This window comes from Lytechinus pictus, chromosome 10 (assembly GCF_037042905.1).
Source record: "Lytechinus pictus isolate F3 Inbred chromosome 10, Lp3.0, whole genome shotgun sequence".
Lineage (NCBI taxonomy): Eukaryota > Metazoa > Echinodermata > Echinoidea > Temnopleuroida > Toxopneustidae > Lytechinus > Lytechinus pictus.
In genome coordinates, this window is record NC_087254.1 from 12,041,126 (window position 1) to 12,056,164 (window position 15,039).

The 15,039-nt window shown below is 39.0% G+C and overlaps 1 protein-coding gene across 1 annotated transcript; it reads left to right on the plus strand.

The window, feature by feature from the left end:
• Window positions 1-9,766: 9,766 nt before the first annotated feature.
• On the plus strand, window positions 9,767-14,074 carry LOC129269848 (uncharacterized). The gene is made up of 2 exons (XM_054907311.2): window positions 9,767-10,068; window positions 10,530-14,074. Exons 1-2 carry the CDS (start codon window positions 9,919-9,921, stop codon window positions 11,532-11,534), a joined length of 1,155 nt encoding a protein of 384 aa, XP_054763286.2. The 5' UTR covers window positions 9,767-9,918; the 3' UTR covers window positions 11,535-14,074.
• The last annotated feature ends 965 nt before the right edge of the window (window positions 14,075-15,039 follow it).

Here is a 15,039-nt window from a genome sequence, read left to right on the forward strand (position 1 = left end):
AAATAAGTAGAGGGTGAGGAGTAATTGGATGTCTGCTATATCACACACATCCACACATGTTGTATCTGACTATTCAAAAGCATTTTAAGGTGTTGTGATTTTAATAGTACACACCTCAAACTGTTAATTGTGTCACACACGGGATTTTGTTTTTGTTCTTCGTTATGAAATACAGAGTTGCCAATTACCTACTCATTATAGAATGGACTGTTGACATAATTACAAGTACCGGTATTAGTAATATCTAGATGTGTTGTTATCAAGATGATTCTGTTTAGTGTAACTGAAATTATCATTTCAAATTCATAATCATAATCATTTTTATACTGTCACTGCTGTGGGTTTACATACATGTTCATCTATCTTTTATGGTTGATGTATGTACATACATACATTGTTCAGCTCTCGCTTGAAGTTGAAGCAAAAATATATTCAATATTAAGGAATTATGTCAAAGTTCAGGTCTGATAATGAAGGTCGATTATAGCCAAGGTCAGGGCGACCAATCAGAATTCCTCATGGTGCGTAAATTAAGAGTAATGATAACACTACGGTCGGAGTCCATCACTGCACAATAACGAGTGTCAGATTGGTTCGACGAGTGCACAGGGAAATAGGATTGATGAACGCAAGTAGCATTTGACAAATTGAAAAGCCTGCAAGTGTTTGCGTATGTTGATGCATGGTAGTTGATACTCTTGTGCCAGAGTTATGGAGTGGAACATATTAATTGCCAATCGACTTACAGATTGTGAAGTTGTTAGGGAATATTTGCGATGTTGACCTATATATTTTTTGTGTTTTTGCATTCAACCAGAAGGAGGTTAGCTCCAAATTGACTTGATGAGTTAATGCCCTTCTTGTCTTTCACAATTTTTTCCCATTCATTAACTGAGTCTCTCAATCTTACACAAAGGGGGAGATACTGATGGAGATTGGGAGGAGGAGGGAGGGGGCAGGGAATAAAGGTAACGACAGCCCAGGGTGATGTTGCCCCTGAAATTCTTGAACAAGCCCTGAAAAATAAAAGAAAAAGAGCCCTGAAAAATCCCCATTTACTGCAATGTGAAATCTTCTCCAATATTGCAGAATATTAAAGGCAGTAGGTTGTAAAAAAGTAGCCCTCGAAAATTTGAAAAAAAAAATAAATAAAAATGAGAGAAAGAATGTCAGGGAGAGAGAAGAGATAGAAAATTGAGTGAGTAAAAAAGGGATGAGGAAGAATAAAAAGTGGAGGATTTAGAAAGAAAGTAAGTGTGACAAATGGAGAGGAAAATTTGAAATGGATCAAAGTTGACCCCCCCCCTTGTTAAGAAAAAACTTTAAACTCTTTATTTTAAGATATGAAGCCAATTGAAAATTGAAATGACATTAAAATACAAAGTAGAGAAATGAAAATGAGGATAGAGACCTTGGAATACGAAAAGAAACATCAATCGAAGAAGATAACAAAACTAATAGTAAAGGCAGGAATGCATGCCTTGAATGGCTACCCCGGGGCTACCCCCCCCCTCCCCCCCCCCCATCCCCAAAATGTTACAGTTATTAAAAAAGATTTTTTTTTTAAATCAATATTTCCACTAGAGTCAGCCTCCATTAAAAATGAGTAAAGAGGCAAGATTAAAAGAATTTGATGACCTCTGCATTATGACAAAGAAGGCGATTAAGTCAACTGCTCACCATTAAAATGCCCATCTCAGTTTTAAAGTTAGACAACAGTTGCAAAGAATTCTGGTGTGTAAACTTGAGAATGGAGTGGAAGACATTCATGGTCTTCTCTTGTGGTAAAACATTGGCCTTGATGGAGAAACAACTGTTTCTATCGTAATTAGGTGATGATTGACTTGTTTGGTATGTTGTGGGGGGTCATGTCAAAGAGGTTTTTTTTTGTCTGTGGCTATTGCAGCAAGGAGAGGGGGTGCATGGAGCATGATGAATGTTGAATTGTTCACTGTGAATGTCCTGTATTTAAACTGAGTTCGGTTGTGCAACGTCAGATATTAAAGAATTATGGTTATACTGTCCTTATGGTCTGCCTTAGTTCTAAAAAGCCTCTTGTAATCGTGTAAATAACATTGGACTACTATTCTTACGTTCTGTGTGATGTGTGGAAGCGTTATGGGGCAGTGGTTCTGACTCTTGCCTTTCAATCAAAGGGGTGTGGGTTCGATCCCTACTCCAGGCATCCTTCAGCAAGAAATTCGTCCACATTGGTCGCACTTGACCCAGGTGAGGTGAATGGATACCTGCCAACCTGGTCGGATTCCTTTCATTCTTTAATACCGATAGTAGTGCCTATATGGCGGCTCAGCTGCAGCCGGGGTAATAATGTGACGCCAAGTATAAAACAGGACAAGTTGTTATTTTAGTTGAGATAAAAGCAAGAGATCAAGGCAAGTTTACTTGTTAGGTCCTTATGAAAACTCCATCGACAAGTACATGTAGGTATAGTGTCCACCTTGTGATGAGAGGGGCCCCTTTCGAAAGTACCCTTACTGTTGTCATGTCAACAAATGAGTTTTTTTTTAATAGTTGTGCCATGGAGGCCTAGCTTGTAGCGTTAGATTTTCCATGATTCAATTTCATGACCAGGGTCCCTTAACACAAATGTTAGCGATAAATCGCTAAGTTGAAGGAACAATTCTGATTGGTTCCTCGTCAGGGTACTGAGCAACATGTGCATTCAACGATGATCTTGATTGGCCGTTTCATTTAGCAACAGAAATTTCAAAAGAGTGTATTGAACTACCAATGTCATTCACCCTCTGCTGGGGTTTTGGGAGTATGAAAATGCGGGGATTATCCCCTTTTTACAATGGTTTGAATTCATGATCGATAGCCAGATCAGGCGTATCTCCAGCCTAATTTATCTTGCCATTGGACAAGGGTGTTTGTGTCATCAGACATTCTAGTTTACTGGAATTCCTCAATTCCCAACTCATCAGAGTTGATGGAGCTTGAAAGAGAATGGAACAAGTTCAACCCATTTTAAGGACAACAGAGGAGACAGAGGGATGGGTATCATGGGGGGGGGGTATGGGGTAGGGTGGGGTACAATAGGGGAAAGAGGACATTAGGGTTAGGCGAAATGGTAGATGGGAAAGAGGATGGGAGGACAGAGGGGGTAGGGGTTATGGTAAAAGAGGGGGAGTGGATGGGGGGGCAGGGATGAGGAAACCTATTTGGGAGATTTGGGAGAGGATGATAGGGCACAAAATATGTATTTGAAGGAGAGGAGGGTACAAATGGAGGGAGGGGAGGGGTCGTGGAAGGGATGAAAAGGAGGAGGAAGATGGTGAGAACTTGAGAAGGGGATGTAGGGAGGAGAATGATTGAGGAGGGAGGGTACAGGGAGAAGGGGGTCAGGAGGGTATATGGATCAGATGAGGTGATAGATTGAGGAGGGAGGGTAGAGGGAGGGGAAGGGGCTCGGATGTGAATGAGGAGGAGGAAGATATAGGAGAAAATGTCGAGGGAGAGAAGAAGGTTAAGGTGGGGGTAGGGGTCAGATGGGATGAAGGGGAAGAGGAGAGAAATGGAGGGAAACATTGTGTGTTTTCTCATACCCCTTTCATAAACCCAATAAAACCCAATTATGCGGCTAATAGCAGCATAATTTGGTCGTAAAATCAGAGGAGGACAAGAGTTATCCGCATTATTCTGATGCTGCTATTATCCGCATAATAGCGGCATCGGGACAAGATTTTGAGTTTATGAACGTATTTCCAAATAATCCGGATAATTGCCATGGTGCGGTCACAAGGTCACCCTTTTCCAACACAACCGCATCGGAGGGGGTGTGTCTAGTTGTCATGACGATTATCCGCCTTTTTCAGGACGGGCGCTCGTAAAAATAATGCGGATAATTTTCGGAGTTTGTGAACGCAATTTTTATTGAATTATCCGCATTACTCTTAGGCGGCTAATTGGAGGATAGGTTTTATTGGGTTTATGAAAGGGGTATCATACACCAGAATCTTTTTTTCTTGTTTCTCAAAGTTATCTTTCCTCATAGGTTTTTATCCTTAGTTACAAATATAGAGGGGTGGAGTGTCAGTGAGGAGAGGGGGGGGGGTATTTGAAACATCATCTAATACATGTACCCAGACTTGAACTCTTCTCAAAGTCTCCAAAGACATTTCTCTCCATAGCATGGAGCATATCTCAGAAGTAATGATAAACACTGCGGTAATGGTAGGATGGAAGCACAGATAAGGGAAGATCATGCAGCATGGCGAAGAAAAGAATGTGAAGAATTACATGTTTATGCCATTTCTTAAACTGCTCTCAGTCCACATTGCCAAGTGCATTCTTTCTCCCATAGCTGTATGATATATTTGCAAAGCTTTCATATTTCTTTAATTTTCTGTATTCCCTTATTTTCTTGAAAGGACCCAGTCTTATGATCCTTTTCAAGATTATCGTAGTTTATCAAGAAGGTTCAATTTCTCCTTGGTTTGATTTCAATTTTTTTTTGAAGAAATGCACACGTACAGTATGTAGTACCAAGAAATCGTATGTCATTTCCATTTATTTGAATGTAGGATAAAAGAGCACTGCTGACTTATTTAATGTCTTGCTCGCCGGCATATGTGCTGTGGAAGGGGACCGAACTCGGGACCTTCATGTTTCTCATCGAGTGCTTTAGACCAGGCCACAGCACCACATGGCCATGGCACCATCTTGGTTTGATTTGATATGAAGATGATTACTTGATTACTGATCATTGTCATCAATATTGTCATCATCATTTTCATTGGAATGTCATTCTCCATAATTATAAGCACATCATCATCTTCGCCATCATTGTCATTATCATCATTTTCATCATCACCACAACTTGTATTATCACCAACATCGCCAACACCACCATTATCATTATCGTCTTCATCTTCAACATCATCACCATCATCATCGTAGTCACCTTCATCAACCTTACCAACGTCATCATGACTTACTGTTATCTTTCTTTTAAAATAAATGCATAAAAGAGTTTTTTCAGCATCACTTTGAGACTTCAGACCTGAAAACCATTTCTGCCTCCTACCCTTTATTCATTTTTTCAAAACAATTTCGTTTCCGAAAAAATGTAGACAGTAGAATGGAAGTAGAATTCTTGATACAATGGACCACCAACTGGAGCTAATTTCCTCTGTTTATATTAGTTAATAGTATTAAACCTGCGTCATGTAGTGAAACTTGAAAACCGTTTAGTATTCTATAAATATTTATGAATGTTTTTGTCAACTTAATGATGAATGGCGTAATTTTCACATTCTTCTTTTCCCTTTTTTGATATCCATCTTCAGAAACAGGAAAATGAGTAGGATTACTTTTGAAGGATTGAGACCTTATGAAACAGAAAGTGTCTTGCCATGTACTCAAAATAATCTCAGATTTACTTTGTAAAATTAAATTTCATATAATTAACATGCATACATGTACATGTTTACATATTTTATGCTAGGAGCTTTTGATGTATAGTATGTACAGCATCCCCCAGCTTCAGCTCTCAAAGCCCAATAGAAGGGGAAGCTTATTTCAAAGAAAAAAAAAATGTCTCACAGCCCTCGGTCAATGCAAGCCCCAAGCCCTGTTGCATGAAAGTTACTTTAATGGTAATTAACATGGTAATGCAGCTCAATAGCCAATCAGAATCAAGGATTTCAGGGGAAACTACCATTGGATGGCAAAGTTAATATACTTTTATGCAATGGGATGCTGATTTGCAGAATACTGTAGTCATGATTTGAAGAATTTCCTTTTTTATATGAATCAGATGTAGTATTGGTTATTGATAAGTTTGTGAGGCTCAGGGTAGACGTGCTCTGTTAACTCGTAACACACTAACGCCATCATTTGGGACCACATCATGCACAAAAATCCTATCGAACTGTGATCCCGAGCATGCTAAGAGTTAATATCCCTGCACTATTAAGTTCATTGTGGTGAAAAGAAGATGAGATACAGGTTGAAAGGTTTAAGAAAAGATTCTAATACCATTCGATGAAGCTTGGAACTTATGCCTCTTGAAATAAGCCCTAAATGTCACGCCTGGAGATCGGTTTTAATCATCTTCCATGCTCCTCTACGTCGCACTCGTTTTAAATGAGTTTGATGGAGAAGAGGCCAAAGTTAAGTTGATCATGACAAACACGATCAAATTTAAATGTATTCAGATGGAAGGAAGGGATTTTAAAGAGATAATGATCGGGGTGTTTGTACATGTAATTCAAATAAGTAGGGGGCAAAACCTTCCCCTTAAGCAATTTTATAGACACGCTGTCCTTCCCAATCTTGCATTGTTTGTCTCTCGTCAAGATCTACAGCATTTCTTTCTTTGAAGTTCCATTAATTGACGCTTTTTATATTTATTTTATGAGGAGGGTTACAGAAGCCACTGTCAAGAACATAATTAATATGGTTTTATTTATCTCATTGTGTCTATTTATCTGGAGGTTCATGGACTTGCAAGTCCATCACATTATTTTCTTATTTAAATTGTAAAAAGAAGTATGGAATGAATGAGCCTGATATCAAGGCTAGCTCACAACTTGAACTTCAGTGAAGCTGGCAGCACACCTCGTAAATCCCCGCTCATCTCAAATGGAGCAAAGTTTTTATTGACAGCGGGACACGAACAGATGATCGAAATACGATTTGGAAGTTTTCTATAGGCTCCCAGCAAGAATTTAGATTGATTTCACGTTAGGGGCATGGATTTCATAAATCTCCCTCTCACTTCTAACATGTAGTTTGTCTTTAGACGTGTTTATAGGGGGATACCATCGGATTCATAAAACTCTACTTCATATCTTATCCCCGTAATGAACATATATTTTGTCAGGTGCTGTAGATTGTTATTCTAAGAAATCGTAGTATAATAGTCACTGGCCTGTATCATGCTGGAATGAAAATTACATTTTTAGCTATGATTTGTTTTAATAGTTAAAGGAATAAAAGGGGAAAACTCCAACAAGCATAACATTCAAAATTTCATTTAAATTGGATGTACATGTAAAATAAGAAAGTTCAGACATTTTAAAGTTTCGCTTAATTTCACAAAGCAGTTACATGTATATGCACATCCTGGTTGATATGCAAATGAGCAGACTGATGACATCACCCACTTACTATTTTTTTTGTACTATATTATATGAAATATGAGAAATTCTAATTTTCTCCCCATTGTCTTATGAAACAAAATTTATTCCTCCCTGAACTTGGAATTACTATTATTCTAAGTTTATGGTTCAGCCAAGTTGGTCATTGTCAGATCTGTAAAAAATGAAATATTGTATAATTCTAACAATAAAAAAAAAGAAATAGTGAGTGAGGAACATCATCGACTCTCTCATTTGCATATCATTGGGTTGTGCATAAAACTGTTATGTGAAAAATAAGAAAACTTTAAAAATGTCATAACTTTCTGAAATTTTACATCCGATTTTGATGAAATTTTCATTGTTATGCTTGTTTGATTTTTCTTTATCGATTCAAATCACAATTTTCTGGGGTGGACTTGACCTTTAAGTTTAATATAAGATGATTTTCTCTATCACCCATCATACCATGGGTTTTAAAGCTTCCATGCAGTGTAGGAAATTATTTATATTTTTAGGGGCTACTTTTTTTCAGCTTGGGGTGATTGGTGAACTTTTGGGGCAGTTTCTTATTTTTCAAGGGATTATTTTTTGGACAGTAACAATCATTCAGGTAGTGCAAATATTATCTTGTCTGATACCCCTTTCATAAACCCATCCTCCAATTAGCCGCCTAAGAGTAATGCGGAATAATTCAATAAAATTGCATTCACAAACTCCGAAAATAATCCGCGCTATTTTTACGAGCGCCCGTCCTGAAAAAGGCAGATAATCGTCATGACAACTGCACACGCCCCCTCTGATGCGGTTATGTTGGAAAAGGGTGACCTTGTGACCGCACCATGGCAATTATCCGCATTATTTGGAAATGCGTTCATAAAGTCAAAATCTGGTCCTGATGCCGCTATTATGCGGATAACTCTGGTCCTCCTCCGATTTTACGACCAAATTATGCTGCTATTAGCCGCATAATTGGGTTTATGAAAGGGGTATGAGGTGAAGAGAATATTGACTTTTTTTAAATGATCAGATCGATATTGCTTGTGGCAGATCTTGGGGTGAATAAAAAATAGGTGGTTGCCCAAAAGCTTCCAATTTGGATTTATTTTTAGGGGCAATTTTGGCAGTGATGGGGGCTTAATTGCCTGTTGCCCTCACATACTTCCTTTACTGCTTCCATGTTTATTGGAAGGATAATAATAATAATAATAATAATAATAACGCAGTTCTTGTATAGCGCATATCACATTATGTCATAACGTCCCTATGCGCTTCCAAAGGACTTGGATATTATTACCCTGGCTTTAGCCCCGCAGCCTTTTACAGCGTGGTGGCATTTCAAGGAATAAATTCCTGCCAGGTGTAGGTACCCATTCGTCTCACCTGGGTTGAGTACAGCACAATGTGGATGAATATCTTGCTGAAGGAAATTATGCCATGGCTGGGATTCGAACCCACGACCCTCTGTTTCAAAGTCAGAAGACTAATCCACTGGGCCACAATGCTCCACATACACGCTTCATGGAAGTATGTGCTTGTAACATTGACTAAACATAAATTGTAACATTTTAGGACAAGGAATTAGTACAAATTGCATCCATCACATTGAAGAGGCACAAAAATGGAAATATCAAAAATAATTTTGAACAGCAAAAAAAACCGTTGTGGTCTGGAATGGGTCATTCACATTGTACCCCCCCCCCCTATTTTATGAAATCAGAATACCGTAGTGCTCTTGACATATATGTTGCTTGAGACCAGGGACTATTCCATCAAGTGATTTGTAATTTATTTTTCATTGGTAAATGTTATAAGCTACTGAAATCTCTATATGATTGGCTGAGAGTAAATTTGTCACTGACAAACATCATACCAGAAAAAAAAAGGTTCTTCATGAGACACTTACCATATTTCCATGTAAAACAAATGAGATAATTAGAAAGTCATTATATTTGCCTTTCAATATAGGTAAACCATAGCCAAGGGTTTACACTTTTATGAATATCAGCTTAAGAGTAATCCCACCTGGGCACTACAGACCATAGCAAGATATTGATATATTTGCCACTCTCCACCCATATTTTAAATGGATAATGTTTTGAAAGATTCCATGTGCATTGAATAGCATTGACCACCTTTCCTCATGGATGTACTTTGCATCACTACGCAATTATATCATATGACATCTTCTTCAGGTATTTAAATTATAATACAGATACTATGCAACAAGTATGGGGCTGCATATTATTACCCCTTCTTTTAGATTAGCATGGCTACCCTGATCATGTGCTCCGCCATTTAAAGAATTCCTTCCCACAGGGTACCCGTTTACTCCACCAGGATGGAGAGTGGAAAATGGAGATTAATGCCTTGCCATATAAAGCAAGTTTCATGATGGGATTTGAACCCTACACCTTGTGGTTCGAAGTCCAAGACTCATCCACTGAGCCTCAACGCTACATGTCTTGCATTTTTTGTTTAATATTAGAATATAAATATACAGTCGAACAGGTCTTAGCAGCCACCTGTCCATCTTAAAAACATCTCTTCAGTGGCCACCAAAATTGTTTTCCATGTCTGTACAGGCCACCTGTCTAGAGTGGCCACTTTTTCTGTTTCCATTCACTTGACTTTAATGTTTTTTTTTCTTGATGTCATCCTGCAGGTATTGGCCAACAGCATTGTTTGATCTCCTGACCAGTGTGTCCCGTGTCACAACCCACCACCACCAACCACGCCCAATCCAGCCTAATTTCCATCTATCTGGGCATCTTTGTAATCACCCACTCAGAAGTCAAGCCTCTGTATAGCTAGCATGATGGAGGCCCTCTCGCCGATGGGCGAGACCGTGATGGAGACGTCGTCGGTGCTTCCGAGCCCTCAGTCCTCCAACCTGATGCTGGGGGTGGGCGAGGAGTCTATGGAAACCATGACGATGTCGCCCAAGGCTCCAGAGACACAGGAGGTACAGTGTAGTAAATAGTAGTCAGGGGCTGGTTTCACGAAACTACCATCTAGGTCTAAGTGCATTTAAATTTTGCAAGAAAATTTTAGTGTCAATATCGAATATATCTCTGACCCTAGATTTTTTAATCGCTCGTCATGATGAAGGAAGGGGGGGGGGACCATGATGGTGGCAACAGCATCATAATGTACTTGCATACTTGCACTTGTATGTTCAAAAGATACGAAATGTTACAAAATAGACATTACATTTCTTAAATTACATGATAGGCATTCCAGGTAGTGATTGCTGGTTAAAAGTCATTCCAGGTCAATATTACTTTAACATTTGGCACTTCAAAGTGTCGATATCATTATAAGAAAAGCCAGTTTATGTATTAATACAGGACCTAAATTCTCCTTTAGTATTACTGATACCGATTCTTGTTGTTCCTTTATTTGTATAATTTGACATTGTTCTAGACAAACAATGAGAGGCTACAACAGATACCTGCCCCAGTCCTGTCAACAGATGGCACACTTCACAGCCTAAACACACCATTTGCCGGAAGCCTCTCCAATTTGGTGCTACCTGGAATTCCAAACGCAGCAGCCGCTACAACCTCCTTCTTCCTTAACGCAACAAGCCCTACAACAGTGGCAGCGCCATTCCTGCTTAACCAGTCTAGCCTGACAACGGCCACGGCTGGTGCGCCGCAGTTCTTGATGAACGGAAGTCCAGGTGTCCATCCCAATACAACGTTCTTGTTGAACACCAACCCAGGGAATAGCAATATGCAGACATTTTTGCTGAATCCAAACATGGCAGCTCAGGGAACGCCGTTAATGGTGCAAACTCCACAAACTAATACTGCCTTTTTAGTGAACCCAGGTGTCCTGAACACAAGTGCAAACACGTTATTGTTAACGCATCCCGGCTTGGCAGGATCAAATGGTGCCCTCATGTTGGCTGCTAACCAAGGAGCAGCTGCATTACCGCAGGTCCAGCCACAGCTCCAACAGCAGGTCCAGCCACAGTTCCAACAGCAGGTCCAGCCACTGCTCCAGGCACAGGTCCAACAGCAGGTCCAGCCGCAGGTCCAACCTGCGATGACTCCTGCACTGGTGGAAAACACAATGGACGCTTCATCAAGCGAAGTGCAAGCGCAGCAACAGACTGCTGCATCGGACACAAGTAGTACTTTACAATTACAGACGTTGCAATTGCCCATTGGGACGTTACCTGGGGCTTTAATACAGACTGACGGAGCACAGAATGTAATCCTGCAGCCGAGGATGGATCCAGCCGAGAGTGACACTTCTTCCATTTCAGAACTGTCTCAAGGGGTGGTGGAGGAGAACTCAATAACTGAAAACATCAGGGAAAACAAAGACAGTAAGTACATGTTCTTGTCATGTTTTTATTTTGTATTTGTGTTGTTTGATAGTGTCTTGACCTTCCTGTCAATCCAATTGTATTCTTATTAAAACACATATTCAGATTCTGACAAGCTTTTTGCGATTCTCTTGGTGATATCCATTTCAGACTTGTCCTTGATCCCTGTCAAAGAGGACAGTATTTTGTTTCCAGTGCTTCACACATCCCTACAAGTTAAAGCATGATGGACAGATACTGAAGTCATACCCCTTGTAAATTCAATGTTTTTATTTATTTTTTTATTTATTAAAGAAATAAATGCAATCAATCAATCAATCTTTTTCTTCATGTTTCAGTCAGATGACAAGATAAGTGACTTGAAATACCATTAAAAAAAATAGAATCAATAAGCTGAGATGGCAAGAATTATGAATAAGTAAAACTGCATAGAGTCTACAAATTTTTTGTGTTTATTTATCTTTATTTTTAATTCTTAAATCTAAATATTTGTAGGTATATACAGATTGTTTTTGATTCATTACCAATGCATATGTACATCCAATGTTGGGGACAAATCTAGATGACAAATTGAATACAACATATTCTCTGATCATAATGCATGCATGAACCCCTAGCAGCTCCAACTGTTATTTGTATCTGGCCAAACTATGCAGAAAGCTATAAGTTTATACACAGGGACAAACAATCGGGAGACAGATCAGTGCAAATTTCATCGTTGATGAGGATCAGCATCGGCCAGCTGGCCACCGATGTAAATGTCTTCGCCATTCTCAGGCAATGTTACTCAATTACAGCTAATTGCTTCTAATGAAATGTGATCAGATGAGCAAGTAAGCCAGATGCGGGTTGCATCTTGGTGTATGTATCACCCGTAGTTGGTGGGTGGCTTGGCTGTGGATGCTGGTGAATCGCGACAGAGAGGGGCCTAGTCAGCAGTGGCATACCTACTTTCAGAGACCACAGGCATTTTAATTGTGTGTTACTAAAGATGATACATCATTGATTTTTTTGATGAGCTGCTTTCATTTTTTTCTTTTTTGGGTGGGGCTAGGACAGGAAGAATATCCTAGGGTAGTTGCATAAAGTGCTTTGGTAAAATTATTCTATTGATTTTTTTTTAATGATTTGAGGTGGATCTTTACTTGTCACTTTATACATATTCATCTGTTTGTTATTAGGTTGTGTTTGCCTTTTTGAAAAGTGAATTATGGTTATACCTCATTCAAATTGATTTTGCACTTTATAGTATTTCCTTTTCATGCTTTGAGGGAAATGTCCATGGGCACTGAGTAAAGCAGATCAAAAACACTATTTGATGCAGAAGGATATTATTCCTTGGGTACAGATATGTTCCCTTTTCCCATTGGAGGATCGAAGATGGAACAGGATTATCTATTTATAATCTCTTCATGTCACCAAACTCCAGCCCTCTTTTATTCCCCCTCCCAATGTATATACAATGGAAGTGAGAAGAAGAGCAACATTCCTTCATTTTGGTGTCCTTTGGGGGTAATGAAGGTCCCCCTCTAGATAAACAAAGTCACCCTGAGCGGTGATGATGGTCTTAACAGATGCTGGATGCATTCCCATGGGTTTCCATTGGTAGGTTTCGTCGCCGTGGTGATGGTCAGTTATCCACGCAGCGGATACCACTGAACCTCAGTCACGTTCCGTTTTCTTGGTGATTGAGGGATGAATAAAAAATGGAGATATGGAAGACACCAAGAAACGGAGAAAGAAGGATAAAGAGATGGATGGAGAGAGGGCAGCAATTCTAAGGAAATGTGAGAGATTGTGATAACATGACAAAAGAATTCAGATTTCCATTTCTTTTTTCTTGTTTGCAATCAATCGCTAAATACCAATGACCAATCAAGATCATCGTTGCATGCGCGCTCTGTTTAAAATACTGACCGGGAACCAATCAGTGTGGTTCTTTCATATTTGCAATTCATCGCAAACCTTTGTGTTACGGAACTCAGAATCTACCATCATCATTCCTTGAGGGTTTTTTTTTTTTGGGGGGGGGTGTTTCTTTTTTCCATTTTTAAGGGGGGCGTGGGTAGGGAAGGAGAGAGAGAGAAAAAGAGAGGGAGGAAAAGAGAGAGATTAAGTAAGAAATAAAGCTTTCATGTTGATCTCCAAATGTATGCTGTAATCTATATGAAGTTCTGGAAATGACCCCCCCCCCCTAAATTTTTTGATATTCTTTTACATGATATTGAATGATACAAGCAACGGCATGGCATGCCATTAATTTTAACAAAGGGGGGGGGTGGACAGTTTCAACTGAAATGTTTGAACTTGATACAAAGTAGGCTATTAGTTTGATATGGAACAACTCATACTGTGCTCTGTCCTGAATACCTTAATTAATAAATATGATTGTTTCTCGACCATCCTTGACTGCAGGCAGGCAGTCACAGAGTGGACAAACCTCCCCATGGGGTCTACCGATATACCGGCTGATCAGAAACGGGGCGGAGCTAGAGTTCTTTGGTATGGGTTAATATTGAGTTAACTTTTAAAAATCTGAGTTGCAAGGTCTCATTTGTTACCAGTGTCTGTAATATGTTGGGCTAATGAAGCCCTGAAAAAAAACGCACCTTAAATCATTATTTAGTGCTTTAAAAAATTGAAGAAATAAAGTGACCAAAAACAATATCCAAATTTTTACTCCATATCATACTGCATGTGTTACAATGAGGCAGTTGTTATGGTATGTAAAAGTCAGTGAATGAATTTGAAGAAGAAAGATAGTGTCATTAATTGTACTGAAAATATGTTTCTTGATTTGGATATTATGACCAAAGACAGTACGACATTGATACCACCTTCATAATACAATTGATATTATAGAGGGCAGTAATAACTGCCCATTCACAGCGTAAAGAAAAATCGTAATTTGAATGACAAATTTTTAGCACGTGTGAAACCAAACTAGAACATGATTAGAATCATGAATGTTACATCACAATCACGAATTCAAATTGTACTCCGGAGGTGAATTCCAGTTGAGTTACACTCGAATTATGGTACAAATTTTGCGTGTGAAAGGCTTGACCTCCAAAACATCTTTTGGGCGGAGCTTATGTGACCTTTCAAGCACTTCCTTAGATAATACACGTGTCATGCACTCATCATAGTTTGTATTTGCGATGCAGTGCTTTGATTGACAAGTCACCAAGGACACATAGCGCATTTGCTCGGGAATATGAATTCAAATCACAGTTTTCGAGCGAGCGTGTGAAAGGTCTGATGATTCTAAAGATGAATTGCAATCATCATTACAATGATGATTCAAGATTCATGTGTTAAAAGGCCCTAAGATTCACAGTAGAATGTACCTTTGGAATAGCTCTAACACAAGTGTCATTGTAATTTTTCTATTTCCTGAGCAACATGATGATGCATTAATTGCTTTATGAATTAAAGATAGTGCTTAAGATCCTTGTTATAAATTGAAAACCATCCTTGTCTCACAACAACGATCGGTCAGTAGAACTAGTCATTAGTATAAATTATCAGAAATTACCTCTTAATCACTGAAATGAATGACTGGTCACATGATCAACTGTTTTGCCAATTATATCA